Source organism: Lepisma saccharinum, chromosome 8 (genome assembly GCF_977018435.1).
Source record: "Lepisma saccharinum chromosome 8, izLepSacc3.1, whole genome shotgun sequence".
Classification (NCBI taxonomy): Eukaryota; Metazoa; Arthropoda; class Insecta; order Zygentoma; family Lepismatidae; genus Lepisma; species Lepisma saccharinum.
The window spans coordinates 73,342,598-73,359,457 of NC_139236.1; the positions used below are offsets into that span (position 1 = coordinate 73,342,598).

The window sequence follows — 16,860 nt, forward strand, 5'->3', positions numbered from 1 at the left end:
AGCAACCAGAAACTTCATTTAACATGCAAAGATTTGCGCCGGGATACAATTTCCAGAATTATATTTAAAAGTTACGGAATGGCAAAGTTTATGGAAAAAAATATTTTGTTGATATTTCTTGTATTGGCAATATTCGTAAGAAAAATATGCAAGTCCAGACAAGAAAAAAAACAACTTTCAATCATAAACGTTCATGTACTGAATTTGTTGGGGGGCAGGTAAAACCTTGGTACCATCGCTGCACTATGATGAAAAATTATGATGTATGATGCTACACAAGCATGTAGTCAATTTCCTTGCATTGTAATTAGAAGCTTACTTGATGTACAGCCCACACAGTCTAAATGTGTGGGCTGTACATCAATCACAACTTGAAAATTAGTTCTGTACAAACTTATTCTGATATTCACACAAATTGCAAATTACTTACATCTTTGCTCTTGAACTGATCCCTTAATTTTTGTTTCAGTTCTTCAACGATGACCTCGCAATCTTGTTGAATCCCATGGAATGAAGGCATGCTGCTATACTGCTCCAGTACCCTCTGCGCAAGAACATAATCTCTAACAGCCTGGAAAGAAATGTTAGCACTGATATCAACTCACTTAGTTTATTGTCCTGTACATATTTTCACAAATGCATATTTAATACAAAGGCAAGTTGGATGATTATAAAATAATGATAATCATTAGAAACAAGACAACAAAAATAGGTACATAGCACTTTTTAACTAGGCACAGCTATTCTTATCCCATGTGCTGGATACTAGTTAAACACAAAGATTAAAAAAACAAACATAAAAAAACAATGTTTCTCACACACACTTTCAAAGAGGGAATGTAGAAGGGGATGGGGTTAAAAAGTTGGATAACCCAAAATCATTTTTATTATGATACTGTTACCCTTTAATCACCAAGCTGTTTAACTAACTAACACTCTGGCCTTCTTAAACCTGAAGGTTTATGTCTGTAGCAACACAAGCCTTCCATCTGTCCCTATCCTGGGCAAGATCTATCCACTGCTTTCAATCCTTACCGATTTCCTTTAAGTCCATCTCAATGCTATCATGTTAATCACAAAGCTGTTTATTTCACTCAATGCTGGTGCAAAATTAATGAAAAATTATGCATAATTTCCACAATATATGCAGACCCCACAAAAGTGCTGCTCAGTCAGGGTGTCTACAATTTTGTAAAAACAAAATTCGCTGACTTTTCCAGACCAAGAGCCAAAAATTTCCACACCAAGTCTTTAGAGCAATTAAACATATGTGTAAGAAGGTCATTTCATTTTAGCTAAACACCAGACTTAGAATCCTACTTCACCAAGCTTTTAGAATATTCACCATATGTTAAAGTAATAAGAAGGGAAACTGAACAGGAACTTGATTGTTCAACAGGGGCATCAGGGGTGAGTCATTATGTAATACTTGTAATGTAAACAAAGATTTATTTTTAATAAAAATAAAACAGTTACAGCATAAATAATACATAATTATAGGAACATTTAGTAATATATATATATTAATCCTAATATGAAGCAAATACCCTGAAAATTACAACTGTAACTACCGGTAATACTCAATATAAACTGAAGTATAGTTCGAAGACAACATATTTAAAATTTCTTGCTTGTTCTTTTTTTAATTTGATCAAAAACCTACTTTTAGTGCACTACTACAAAAAATGTTGATTTTCCAGAAACATAGTAAGTAAATTTCTCTGACATTTCCAGAAAAAGTAAGTTTCCTGACATTTCCACAATTTCCAGGTTTTCCAGACTGGTAGACACCCTGTCAGTCATTTGTCATTGTATGCTGCTAGGACCTAATCTACAAAATCAATCATATTTATTTGTCATGTGCATATTTACTTACGTGAAATTTAGAAGATTTCGCACTTCCGCATTGCACAATTTAATGGTTCAATGCTATAAATTTTGAAGATCCACTGTCTTCATTCACAAAAGGGTACGGCGTTTGAAGCGGAGATGGTACCGCGTCACTGCATTGTTTGTTCCCAGGCGGCAGTGGTTGCGATTTCTCCCATTTGGCGGCACTGGCGCGTGCATCTAGGTTTGCGTCGTCTGCTTCCTGTTGTCCAGTGCCGCCGAACAGGGGAAATCGCAACCACCGCCACCCGGGAACAAACAATGCAGTGACGCGGTACCATCTCCGCTTCAAACGCTGTACCCTTTTGTGAATGAAGACAGTGGATCTTCGAAATTAATAGCATTGAACCAATAAATTGTGCAATGCGGAAGTGCGAAATCTTCTAAATTTCATGTAAGTAATTTTAAACCACGTTTACCGCAACCATCATGATGTGCATATTTGTTATGGAACACTGCAAATGTATGTGCGTGCATTTTGTGTATAAAGAGAAACTTTATACAGATAAAGAGGTCCTCTAAAGACCTGAAGACGAGGATAGTTGTACTAGCTCTCGAAGTTCCTTCAGGACTCCCCGATGACACAGTGGTAGCGTCGTCGCCTTGTAATCAAGGGGTCCCGGGTCCGATTCCCGGTGGAGGCACATAGTGGTTCGGATCCCACTTTATACTGTAGGTCCAGTCCCGATTAGCCTTACTGTGCATAAAGTGGACTTAAAACAACAAATCAATCCAAATCGAAACACTTTCAAAAATTACCGATCCAACAACTTCAAGAGTATCTGCACATTACATTTTTGCTGGAAGGATCAAATGTGAGTATACGTACCTGAGAATAATTTTCCTCCTTTATCCGAGATTTTAGCTTCGAGGGAAGCTTAAAGAGGAACTGAAGCTTCCTTAGCAAAGAATGAACTCCTGACAACTTACTAATTTGCTGCCGTGTTTCCTACAATGTATGAAAAAAATCATGATAATCATTACAAAAGAAGTACATGCACATAATATATAAATACAGAGGCTGTTCAGCGTATATGTGACCAAATTGTACTTTCCAAATAGTTATGAAAATCCGTGGCGCCAGGTGCGACAATGCTCGATGTGACTCCCCTGGTTCCGAACAATGGCCTGGTAACGTAGTTTCCATTGCAGAAGGCTCCGTTGAAGAACTACAAGGGGGATCTTGTTCCATTCCTCTTGCACAGCTTTCCAGAGTCCATTCACAGTTGTCACACGTCTCTTGCCCAAACCCCTTTTAAGCAGTCCAAATCCACGAAAGTCCATTGGACTTGCATCTGGAGACTTCACAGGTATATCATTGAAAGGTATGGCCTGTATTCCAGTAGCCTCCTTCATATCCTGGTAGAATGCGAGGGATGATCTTGAGGTGTGTGATGAAGCTTTGTCTTGATGGATGCGGACCATGTTGATCTTGTTTCAGTACATTTCTGGTAGCTCATGCTCGTAGATCGGCCTCAGGATCTCCTCTTGGTAGTACTGAGAGTTGATTTTGCAGTTCTTCTTCACCCTGCGAATCTTCAGTTTGCCTCGTTGACAGTAGCTGGCAACCACCATGAACCCTTTCGGGAAAGCCTCTTTGCATGCTCGGACCCATTTTGTGAAGTGCTTCGTGCCTTTGTCTCTGTACATGATGGCTCTTGGTTTGCAGCAGTTGGAAAGGTACACCCACGCCTCATCCAATGTAGCGACGTACTGCCACCTTTGGTTTGCCAGATGCTGCTCGTACAGCTTCCGAACGTTACACTTGCGTTCCCGTCGGTGGGCATCGGTAAGGTGATGACCGCTAGCCTTGAACACCTTTTCAAGATTCAGTTGTTGGGGCAAGGTGTGGTTAACAGTTCCCAAAGACACATTTAGACGATTCGCAATCTGACTTTGGGTCAGGGGATTCTCTTGCATGGCCATTCTGCGAAGTTTTGCCTGCATACTGGTGGTGGCTTGTGTGCACGGTTGTGTTCTCATCCCCTTTGTTGGAGAACCGAATGCTGGGGCCATGGAATCCTTATACTTGTCGATCACTTTCTTGATTAAAAGTCAAACGAACGTCACAATCCTTGCTCTTACACTACTTCCTGATCATTGACACACTGAACTTTGCATCGTAAAGGGATACAACATAACCCTCCCAAAAGCGACTCAGTTTTGGTGGCATTTTCAGCCAAGCGAGAAAACACAAACACTTGGAAAAGTTTTACAACGTACTCCTCCCAAAAGCGGCTCAGTTTGGGCATGATTTTTGGCCCAGCAAGAAAACACAACCACTCTCTCACACACTACACTGACAATTGTGCCCGACCAAGGTCAGGCAAGTTCATTCTGCGCGTGGGGGGAAGGAATTGCGTTTGGTCAAACATACACTGAACAGCCTTCTGTATACATAAAAAAAAGGGCTAGAAGCAAAGACTTGTTTACACAGGAGTTCCCCTTCTCCTTGGAGGATTTATACTGAAATTAAATCAAGAAAATACTTCCTTTACAACATGAAGTTTATTTCTGCCATACTTACATGAAGGTAAGGTTTCAATTTGAGGGAATTCGTTCTCTGCTGAGAGTGTCCATAGTAATTAATACATAATTACAGATGTTACTTTTTGTCGGCTGCTTTTATTAACTCGCAGACTCTGCATGTTTCTGTTAAATTTGAATTTACTTTCTTCCTAAACTGTTAGCTTGAAATTTGCTTACACTGATACAACATAAAAAGTTCTTACGTTCTTGGAATTGTGCAGTAAAATATTTAAAAATCAGACATTAACTTACCTGAGGGTATGCTTTTTTGACTTTGCTTTCCATCAATTTAACCAAAAATTGATCCATCCTCGTCATCACAATTACTCTTGAGAGTTAGAAAAACGACAAAACATAATACAAATAACCAAACAATAAGAGAAAAGAAAATATGAAAACTGACCTGCAAGGTGCATGAAATCTGTTCAGAAAATGACGTGATTGATTCCATATTGGCTGCTAGCAAATCCATTTCATCTTCCATCTTCTTAAAGTCACTTTTCATCTGAGAAATGAAAATTCATTTTCCATCAGCTTGTAATCTATTTGTAAACAGTAATGTGAAATATATTATATGTTATATCTTCTACAACATACTGAAACATAACTTTTCAATTCTATAACTATGGTGATATATACAGCAATGCAACTGAAAAAGTGTTTTTGTAACTATAAAATCATGAATATACACATACACATATACACATGCGAGAAAGTATTTGTGTACCTGTTTGTTAAATTTGATTAATTTTGGTGACTCCTGTCACCATCGGCATCGGAAGTAGTATTGGTCTGCTTCTCAGGCTTTCACACAGTATAACAGCTAGGTGTGCTGCTGTTGGATTGTCTGTTGTGTAGTATGCCACTGCTTGGTTTTACTTGCTCAAGTAGCAGAAGCCAGATGTGCTGGGATTGTCCATCATCAGTATTTATTTCATGGGGGAAGTGCATAATGGCATGAGTTTCCTTTATTTTTGTATTCATTATGGTGTGCTACATGATTGGTGGACATTTTTTGATTTGGTGGCTGCAATATTCAATGTGTTTTGCTAGGCCAGTGATGGGTTGTGTGTATATTAATATCTTACCATGTCTAAGGAACCACAACAAATATAAAATAATTATAATAAAACAGGAATGTTACATATTGCAGGTAAAATGTATGTACAAGAATATAACTATTGAAATCTAATAATAAAAAATCTATTCCAATAAATGTGATTTATTATTATGTACTCCTAGAAGTGTTGCGTTGTAGCTTCAACTGCTCCTTTATAATTTATGGAATAATGATATTGAACTGAATACACTAGTTTAAGCACGTAATGGGTGTAATAAAAGAATGCAAATTTGAAAAGAAGCCAGGCAACATACAGAAAATAACAGCTGAAGAAGCTAAGAAAATGAGAAAGGCACTTGAAGCATTACAACTGTAAGAGTTGAGTTGAAAAGTGCGACTGAGATCCTTTTGTTTTGCTTCAGGTAAATCTTCTTGATGGTAGGGCAGATAAACGAAGGGGGAAAAAAATACTGCCAGAATGAGGTAGTATTTGGAAAATCTGAAGGTCAGAAAAGCCAGTGCCAACTCACTCGCGCTGTGACCCTAAGGGTACCAGGTTCGAATCCCGCTCAGGCTTGGTTGTTTGTGAATGTCCATTCATCAATTTCATCACTCATCCCCATCTTCGCAAATTAGCCAAGAGGCACAAAACGCGAAGTAAAATAAACTAAATCAATCATTCAATCAACTCACCTTTCGTATTGTATCCGTGGCTGAAATGAACTTATTGTAGTTTTCGTAAACCAGTGTCTGCATGTCTGAGTGGAGGATCTGAGTTTCCTTCGTTATGTCACGCTCCCTATCCATGATCTGGTTTAATGTACAATCCTGAAATGACATTGTATCAGCTATATAATAACTTGTTTTGTAAATGTTTATTACTTAACAGTTAATTAAATGAAGCTAATAATACTACCATGTCCTAAAGCAGATCATCCACATGAAGGTCAAGCCTCACATGTGGCTTTCACTATCAAGTGTGTATTCAACAATAAGTGTGCAACATAGATACAATCAGAGGTAGAAAAAACAAAAAAAGTAATTCAGGTGCCAGTCATGGACATCCACAGGATTTCTTCCAGGGAGAGTGAAGCAGGGTATTTTATTTTCCAAGAGGGGGCCTAATAAGGCACATTTCCACCCATAATAGTATTGTCCCCCTGAAAAAAACAATGCTTCAGTTTGAACTTACCATTGTCCTGCAATGCCCTAACAAAAACTAACATAATGAATGTGATTAAAATGAAATTATATGTGTGAAATATATAATATTTGGCTGACTTTCATTTTCCAGAGGAGGCTGTGCCCCCACTCTAGCCTTTCTGGACTTCCATGGCATCAGCCATCTTAATCTTACTATTATAGTCACCATCTTTTGACTACACATACAACCTTAATGGTTCTTGACAGTACTGATGTGTATCTCAGAAGCTAACTATTACTGTGTGGATGTGGGTGTGAATATATGTGTGCATGTATTTATCTCAAGCTACAATTTCAGTGAGCTAATACTAAAATTTCAATCAATTTAGATTTACAGGCCAGAGTAGCAAGTTTTCTTGAAAATAGTCTTGTGATAGCAACATTATTAAAAGCTGTTCTATATATTTTTGTACAGAATATCATTTCATACCAATTAAACAATTCAACTCAAAATAATAATAATAACTGCTCCTACCTTCAGCATTCTCTGGAGATACATATCTGGGTTGAAATGCTGGCCATTTATGTCATATGGGTCCCCTATTGTTTCTGCCATGTTTACTTGTCAAAATGCACAAGGAACTGCAAAACTTTTGACCTGGAAGAAAACAAAGCAATGCCACATGTTATTGGTTTGAGTTGGTGTTTTAAGTCCACTTTATGCACAGTAAGGCTAATTGGGACTGGACCTACAGTTTAAAGTGGGATCCGAACCACTTGTGCCTCCACCGGGTATCGAACCCGGGACCCCTCGATTACAAGGTAATGACGCTAGCACTGCGCCATGGGGGAGGCCCGCCACATGTTATTATCTGTACATATAAATATAAAGGAAAATGAACAAATATGAAACAATTGTTAGTTTTGATGGAAAAATGAATTACACATAAAGTACATTAATTAATAAAATCACATAGCAAAATCATTGCATATAATTGATTGACTGATTTGGTTTATTTTTCTTCACATTTCTGCCAGTTTTGGCTATCTGTGAAGATGAGTATGAGTAATGACATGATGAAGGGACACTCACAAAGAACACCCATGTTCAGGCTGGGGCTCAAACCTGTGACCTCTGGCATCATACCATGCTGTGCTAACTAACTACTCCACCATCAATGGAGGCCGGCTCATTATAAACATGCATTATCTACACCAGGGGTTCCCAAAACTTTTTTTTTCATGGTGCCCTTAGTGTTTCAAGATTTTTCCACGGTGCCTTTAGTGTTTCAAGGTTTTTTCCGTGGTTCCCATGTCAGAATATAGGCCTATCTTAACACTTGCAACCTCAGTTAGTGTGGTTAGGTTGCTTGCCTTAAGTTAAAAAATAAACACATATTTCAAATTCAGAATCATTTTACACATAAAAAGCAGTGATCAGAATGCTACATTTTAAAAGTAGCTTTGTTACAGTTACCGCTACAGCTACTCTTCCAAAAATGTAGCTTTGCTACAGCTACATTTACAAAAAGTAACTCTGTACGCTACTCCTGTCTGCTACTCGCTACTTCACTATTTTTGCATGAAACAATAAACAGCCATATGGATTTTCAAAGGAAGTCCTTAGTAATTATACTTACTAGATAATAGATTCCGTTATTTATTATCATGATACCCCTCATTCAATATATTTTTATAGCAGTGGAACTTCTGCAACTTATTTTTACTGTGGTGTTTGTAACATGCCTATATAAGTGACATATCAATTTAATTTTTATATATGAGTATTACAATTAGGATGCTACCAAGTTCATGTTTACGACAATAAACAATTGTAATTTGCTTGAATTACACAGGCCTGCGAATTTAAACTTTCTGATCATTGTATAATGTTCAAATAGTGATTTCTTATATTTCAGGCATGCTGAATCTGGAACTAAAGTCAGTTTTCTTCATCACATCAGGTTTCTTTGCAAAATCAAAATGAATATATAAGACTCTCACGCACATACAGGATTAATATACTCTATTATCACATGGAAGGGATACATTTTTCTTGTTATTTTTACTCATCTGAACACTCCTATATTACACTGTTATATTTATAAGAATAATATAAAAATAAGTAATCTATTGTGTAAACAGGTTTGAAGAAAAACACTATATTAAAAGCATCTGTAAACACCACTTTGCACTTACTGTTTTACTGGTACTGGTAACATGTTCTAGAATGGCAAGTCCACGGTTTCTATTTTATGATATCTTGACTTATTTTTTAAAAAAACTTCTTTGTGTTGCTTTTCGCTTGTGAGCTGTAGTTGGATTGTCTCTTCAGTAACCAGCATGTTCTTGTTCCATTTCCCTTGATATCCACATTATATTTCTCTTAGATCCTGGTGGAGTCTTTCTCCTTGCTCTTCGCTCAGCACTCCTAGGTTCTCGGGGAAATAGTCCAGATGTAAATGTAACGTGCACCTTTAAGCTCATATTGCAGCCTAAATATTGAAAAGAATCAACCATTCTCTCCACCATTTGTTTGCAGTCTCGATCCTTTGCGTTGACAAGAAAGTTTCTGACTACATCCCGGAATGCTTTTCATGCCGATCGTTCTGGTGCGCACATAACATCTTCAAAATTAGCATCAGATAAAAGGTTTCTGATATCTGGACCTGTGAAGATACCCTCTTTCATTTTGGCATTACTGATGCCTGGGAATCAATGCCACAGGTACTGAAAGCATTCACCTTCATTGTTTACAGCCATAACAAATTGCTTCATAAGCCCTAGTTTGATATGAAGCCGAGGTAACGTATCTTGGACTTGTCAACAAGACTTTTTTGTTTTATGTTTCTCAAGCCTACAATCGACTGTCTACGTGGCCATTCCTTTCGGATCCAGTGATTTGACCTTGCTCGACTGTCCCACTCAAAAAGAAAGCAGGGATGCTTTGTGTAACATGCTTGTAGACGTAACAGAATACCTATCACTTTAAAGTCACCACACACTTGCCACTTGTGTTCCTGGTCTTTATTTTACACATCATCATCTCAAGATTTCCGTATGTTTCTCGCATAATAACTGAATGTGCAACGGGAACTGATGCAAGTTCGTTTTCGTTGTGAAGAAGGACGCACTTCAAACTATGCTTGGAGGCATCAATAAAAGTCTCTAGTGGGTAGGGTCATACTGTGGTACTCGTAGTTTCAGCATAACCTCCGGAATGCTATTGCAGTAAACCAAAGTTCCCTCTTCAGAAAAGAAAGGTGCAAATTCTTCTTTGTGATGTTTGTACCAATAGTACGTCGTCCCTGGTGCCAACATGTTCCTTTCACAGAGTCTAGACCCAAGTATCTCGGCAGATTCCTTTGTAAGATCAAGATCTCGAAAAAAGTCATTTAAGGGACTTTGCTCGATAAGTTTGAGTTGATTTTCAACACCTTCTGGTGAGAAATCACAATCAGAGGTAACGCCGGCCATTTCCACATCAGATTCAGAAGAGGAACAATCATGCAAATGTTCCGGATGCTGCGGTATTGGTACATCAGGGCCATGGGGAACGGGTAAAATATTTCTAGGATACAATCTTACTTTTGTTTCTGCTGTTTAATCCCTTCGCATTCACAGAACAGAAGTAGCAGTTCGTACTGTGGTCTGTAGGTTGTCGCCACACCATTGGAATTCCGAATGAGAAACACTGTTCCTTCACCGTTCACTCACTGCTCTATACAGGTCCTACAAGCCTTATGTGGTGACCACGGTTTGCCTTGATATCCCAGTTTGATGCCGAAGTATGCATAGTAGGTCTTTCTCACGAACTTGGTTATTTTCCGCCGCTGTTTTATCGGCACAAGACTTGCACACACATAGTAGAATGTATGTGGACTGTTCTTGCAGCCACAACCTGGCTTGTTGATATCAGTTTAATAAAAAAAAAAAATAATAATAATACAGTAAAACCTGCTGTGTTGTACAGTGTTGTCGGCTCTAGGCTGTGAGCGTGTTTATACAGGGTTGCCAGATGGCTGCAGGAGATCGCATTACTAAATGAATTAAAAAATCTTCCTTAAAGCAACACTTCTCCTAACAATGTAACAAGTGCATTAGAGCATGTGCATAAAAAACGTAATATCAAATTTTAAAGAAATGTGATGTGATGTGGAAAAATTAACGTCGGATCCTGATTCAGGATGCAAAACTCATCCTAGAAAACAATACAGGATGGCGGCAATGAAACCATCGCAGGTCAGTGTTATTTACGTATAATAATTATTTTATTTTTAAAAGACTAATATGAAGGTAGTATTTTAAACGAAAAACATGTGAATGGTGAATTTTTTACTCTTGCAAGGATGATAATTGTCATGAACATGATGGATATCCAGATTTTCTGAATATCCGGATAATTATAACTAAATCCAGGTATCCGAACTGTTTAGATAGGCCTATCTGCAATTAAGATAAAATAATTATCCAATAATGGACATTTCTACTAAAAATACAAAATTTACCTCAAAACGCTGAGAAGAAATGTAGCTTTAGCAAAATTTACGCTACAGGAATTCTGTAGCTTCACTACAGCTACAATTTTAAAAATGTAGCACTGCTACAGCTACAACCATAAATTTTGTAGCTAGATACAGTAGCGATGCTACTTCCGACCACTGGGTATAAGTGTCATTTCAGTGAAAATATTTGAACATTTTGCGGCACCTCTGTAAGCCATCCACGGTGCCCCACGGCATTGCGGTGCACACTTTGGGAACCGCTGATCTACACGATGAGGCTTCCATTCATGACTGGGAGACCATACCAGACAGCCATAGTGATTAGTTACTGCATGTTTTCTGGAGAATGTATTTCTGTTCGATGTACTCACACACACGTTTCCCAGTGAGTTATCTTTGATATAGACCAGAATACGAAATCCTGGAGAGGGGTGGGAAGGGTATTCCCCCACACCAACAACCTTGGCTTAAAAAATTCCCGGGGGAGGGGGGAGAGTTTTTATTATAACAACATAAGATAAACAATCAGTTTTGACTCTTCTAAGGATAATATCGAAAACACACACAAAACACATATTTTTCATTCTCTTCATGTGTATAGAATACTTTCCTTGCGAAAATAATTTACGACGGTAAATGCTTGTATTTTTCAAGTCATAATTTATTTGATAAATAACACTTTAAACAACTTGAAACTGTGCTAAATATTTACTCTAAGTTTCAAACTTGCTTCCACAATCACTTCCAAATGCTAACATAAAACTTGCGAAAATCATTAAACATTAGAAACCGTGGTAAAAATTTACTATTCCACAAACACATGTAACTTCTCTATTTCGTCATTTCTAACATTCGTACTTACCTATCTGCTTCGCGAAACATTCTTTAAGGTGTATTCAAGTTGTTTTTTTTTTTGTTTTTTTTGATGAAAGCAATTTCAATTTTTCACATTATGAGTACTTCTCTCTTTTCGTTTTTTCGCTTCCGTAAGACACAATATGGCGCATACACCTTCGTAAATCATCACGCGTCGTGCTTGTGTTTTGTCGATTTGCATTGGGTATGAAGTGTTTCCAACCTTCTTAACCCCAAAAAAATACAAACATAGTTAAAATGCATTGTACCATTCACGATAGCCCAAGACACATTATGTAAGGTTAAGTTAGGTTTAGTTAGGTTAGGCAAACATAGTAAAAATTCGTGTAACTAGTTAGGTTAGGTTTAGTGAGGATAGGCAAACATAGTTAAAATTCGTTTAACTATGTTTGCCTAACCTAACTAAAACTAACCTAACCTTATGTAATGTTTCTTGGGGCTATCGTGAATGGTTCAACGGATGGTAAAAATCTGATATTCCCCGGACATCAATAAATTCTTCGTTTTGTCAATTTTTGACATTTGTACTTACCTATCTGCTTCGCGGAACATTCTTTAACGTGTATTCACATTTTTTTGATCAAAGTAATTGCATTTTTTTTAAAAAATAGTGTTTTTGTAACTGAAGAACGTACGTTTCTGCAAATGGTTTGTGGGGCTATGTGTCAATGGTTCGTGGGGCTATGCGAGAATGGTGTGTGGGGCTACGCATATTTTTTTTTTAAACCAATTTTTAACTATTGTAACCTATACATGACCCTACCTAAGGTAAGAGTCTAGTTTACGTCCTTTTCATAAGGAATACGTGTCATATATCGTTGGAAAGGTTATTGTATAAGGAATTCAACAAACTAAATCCCAAGGCGAGGAAAAATTTCCTGGAGGAGAAAGTCGAGAAAAACCGATGTTGTCCGGATATGCGTGATTGAATGTACTGAGGACATTTTTCGATGATGAAGCACATATTTAGGGGTGAAATGAGTGCTAATGGAACCTAACCTAACCTCGTAGGCATACCTCGTTCCCGTGAATGGTTAGTGACAGCAAGTGTAAAAAGAAAAACTTATTTACTACGAGATGCCGGAGCGCCGGCTGTCTGCTAGCACGGTTTTGTAAACAGGCAAGAAGGAGTGCTCAAGAAGGACGTAAACAGGCAAGAAGGACGTAAACAGGGCTACAGTCTAGTTTACGTCCTTCTTGCCCACTCCTTCTTACCCGTTTACGTCTTTCTTGCACACTCCTTCTTGCCCGTTTACAAAACCGTGCTAGCAGACAGCCGGCGCTCCGGCATCCGTAGGGTAAGTAAGTTTTTCTTTTTACACTTTCTGTCACTAACCATTCACGGGAACGAGGTATGCCTACGAGCTTAGGTTAGGTTCCATTAGCACTCATTTCACCCCTAAATATGTGCTTCATCATCGAAAAATGTCCTCAGTACGTTCAATCACTCATATCCGGACAACATCGGTTTTTCTCGATTTTCTCCTCCAGGAAATTTTTCCTCGCCTTGGGATTTACTTTGTTGAATTCCTTATAAAATAACCTTTCCAACGATATATGACACCAATTCCTTAGGAAAAGGACGTAAACTAGACTCTTACCCGTAAACAGGCAAGAAGGACGTAAACTAGACTCTAGCCCATATATTTTTCAAAACCAATTTTTAACTATTGTAACCTATACGTGACCATACCTAACCTAACCTTACCGGAAATGGTTCGTGGAGCTATGCGTCAATGGTTGAATTTCCGCTATAAAACATTCCAACATCACACAAAACACCTTCCAGATGTTAGACAATGCTACAGGAACTTATTACCGTAAGTAGTTTCTTCTGTAAAAATGAAGAAATCTGTCCGGGGAATATCAGATTAGTACCGAAATGGGTTTGGGTGATAGTAAATATTTACATGTATATTCGTTTCCTTTATATTGTTCAAGAATATGACAATAACGAACGACAAGCGATATGATTTTGTGCGACAGAGAGAAAAATTTGGACATAAAATGCGTACAAACCCACATTATTGGAGGCCTAATAAATTAATGAAATGGGAGATAACAATATTTACAAACATGGCAAAATATAAGTTCTACAATTAGATCACTAATATGATACAATTAAATGTGTATTATAAAATATGGGGAAAATATAACAGCTTATAAAAAGATCATCATTTACAATTAGTAATTACTACCAGCAATTTTTATTTTGCACTTACGTGTTTATTATTAACGTCGTGACCAGAAGGAATCTATTGGTGGTCTTATTAAATTGACCTATAGTGAATCAGATAATGGAAAACACAAATTTTGCTTTTGGGAAAGAGACTTAACCTATTTTTTTTATTCCTTTTTAGCAATTACATATAATTATGAAATTTAAGCTAAAATACATAATTTGAGACAAAAAAGCAATCAGTAAGGTCCATAAGCAGTCGTTTAATGTACAACACGGGACAAATCGGAAGACAAAGTTAAAGAGTTTACTGTTTAGAAATCTGGATGCAGCATAAGAAACAATTGAATATCATATTCTGAGAAGTTAACAGCATCCTTGTTAACGCATGTTATCCTAAATTTTCAATTTTGAGAACATTGATTAGTTTCATTAACACATGTTTTAGTGCAAATTGAACTCTCAAAACACCTCTGTTACCATGGAGCACCCAATGCTACTCTATGCTATTTTTTACAATTTTTGGCTATATATTTTGTATTTGTAAAATCTATTAATGTACCTGTATTGTAATGTAAGTATTGACATGTCCTATATTACCATGTACTGTAATTTGTACACACCGGTAGTCCTTGGACGCAAATAAACTAAACTAAACTGGCTGTGTCCGAAAGCTGCAAGACCATACTTGAAGCGAGCATACTTCGAGAGCATACTCGCAGTGCGGTCTTGAAGCCTGGAAGCGGAAAGCTTTCGAACTGCACTTCGACTGCAGCGCCAACACAAGTGAGGAATGCAACAAAAGTTGCTTCGAAACTAAAATTATCAAACATCGACTGTATGTGCCACTCTTGTTTTCCGTGAACAACACACACATGACTCGGCGTGCAGTTTATATAACACAGCACGTTATTAATTATATAAATATGAAAGAAATTTGCTCTTTGAAATTAATTTTCACACATTCCGCAACATGGTTTACGATCGCGGGAAAAGAAATTGTTTTCTCACTTTTAAACACCTTCTCACTATAGAAGAAAGAAACCACGCATATATGAATAAAACTAATAAATAAAATTACATAGTATTTTAAAAACTTGTTTACTTACATTTCCACACAATGGAAGAACTACAACTACCAGCTGATTGACTTCAGACGTCCATTTTTTTTAACAAATGAAAAGCAAGCACAGATCGCAAGTGTGCACCGCTCGTGTGCTGCGTCCTCTGGTCTTGTACACTCGTTTGGTTGGCGCTTTCGAACTGCACTAGGTGACGTCACTTCCGTCAAGTCTGTACTTCAAGTATGTACTTTGTACCTTTTGGACACAGCCTATGTTCTCACTAGCACACTAATTTTTGCTGGTTATAATGGCGAATGCTCACTCACAATATTCAAGTAGGCACATGAGTTGCTGAACAAACATCGGCTGTAACTGGATGCGCCCAATGACAACAGTGTTGCAGTATGCAACTCAAGGTTATTAGATGCAACTATACTATTTTGGTAATTTTGATGCTTTACTGTTATTTTTGGACATAGCGACGGTTGATGATTGATTGATTTTGTGTTTTAAGTCCACTTTATGCACAGTAAGGTTAATTGGGACTGGACTTACAGTTTAAATTTGGATCCGATCCGAATCATTACGTCCCTTCACCATGTATCGAACCCGGGACCCCTTGATTACAAGCACAGATTATAAGGCGAAGACGCTACTGCGCCATCGGGAAGGCGGATATTCACGACGGATGTGAATAAGTGATGATTAGATGACATGGATAAAGGGGTACTCATAGTGGCGTGCCCAGGATTTTCGAAAGGGAGGTGTTACGTACACTTTTTCTGGTAGTCAGTCCTCATTTTTTCCCATCTTTTTCTACCTTTCACGTTCTTTTTTAAATAATACTTGGCCAAAGGGGGGCTATGACCCCACCCCCTTGGGCACGCCACTGTCACAAGGAACATCCATGCCCTGGCGTGTATACAAATTTGGAAAATGTACGGTCACATGGAATTCTGTACACAAACTTTTTTACCCTTAGTAACTTCCCCCCACCCACTGAACGTTTATGTAGAGAATAATTTTCTTGATTAATGTTTCAAAATTATCTACATAGACATAGTTAATACCCAGTGTAAGTTCGCTCTTTGATTGATTGATTTGCATTTTACTTCGCTCTTCTGCCATTTTTGGCTAATCGCGAAGGTGGGGATGAGTGATGATATGATGAAATTGATGAATGGACGAACACTCACAAACACCCATGCCCAGGCCGGGATTCGAACCCGGAACCCCTGGCGTCGAAGCGCGATGTTCTAACCACTCCGCCCTAGGGGGCGGCTCTATCGATTTTTGTGCGAAAGTTACGTACGTTCAAAATCTCCGTTGAGTAACTTTTATCACATTGTTTTGGAGAGAGAGAGAGAGAGAGAGAGAGAGAGAGAGAGAGAGAGAGAGAGAGAGAGAGAGAGAGAGAGAGAGAAAGAGGGGATCTCCAACGAAACGAAATTCTTTACTTTTTTAACACTGATATTATTTTCATTATTTTAATCGTAGTTTTTACATTTTCTATCTTTGGAGAACGTATTGGGGGGTGCCCTGGCATCCCCGTGTGCACGCCTATGTCTTCGGTGGAAGTCAAATGTAGGTTTGCCTACCTACAAAATAAGTTTG

General features: G+C 37.9%; 1 protein-coding gene across 1 annotated transcript in view; it reads right to left on the minus strand.

Moving 5' to 3' along the window:
• Positions 1-14,280, minus strand: part of Vps51 (vacuolar protein sorting 51) — a 30,397-nt gene extending 16,117 nt beyond the window's left edge. The window contains exons 1-6 of the mRNA XM_083127587.1: positions 14,226-14,280; positions 7,158-7,280; positions 6,173-6,307; positions 4,823-4,924; positions 2,720-2,839; positions 431-571 (exon numbers count right to left, since the gene is read on the minus strand). Coding sequence (XP_082983713.1) covers positions 431-571; positions 2,720-2,839; positions 4,823-4,924; positions 6,173-6,307; positions 7,158-7,238 — 579 coding nt within the window. The 5' untranslated portion in view covers positions 7,239-7,280; positions 14,226-14,280. The remainder of the gene's footprint in view (positions 1-430; positions 572-2,719; positions 2,840-4,822; positions 4,925-6,172; positions 6,308-7,157; positions 7,281-14,225) is intronic.
• Between the last annotated feature and the right edge of the window lie 2,580 nt (positions 14,281-16,860).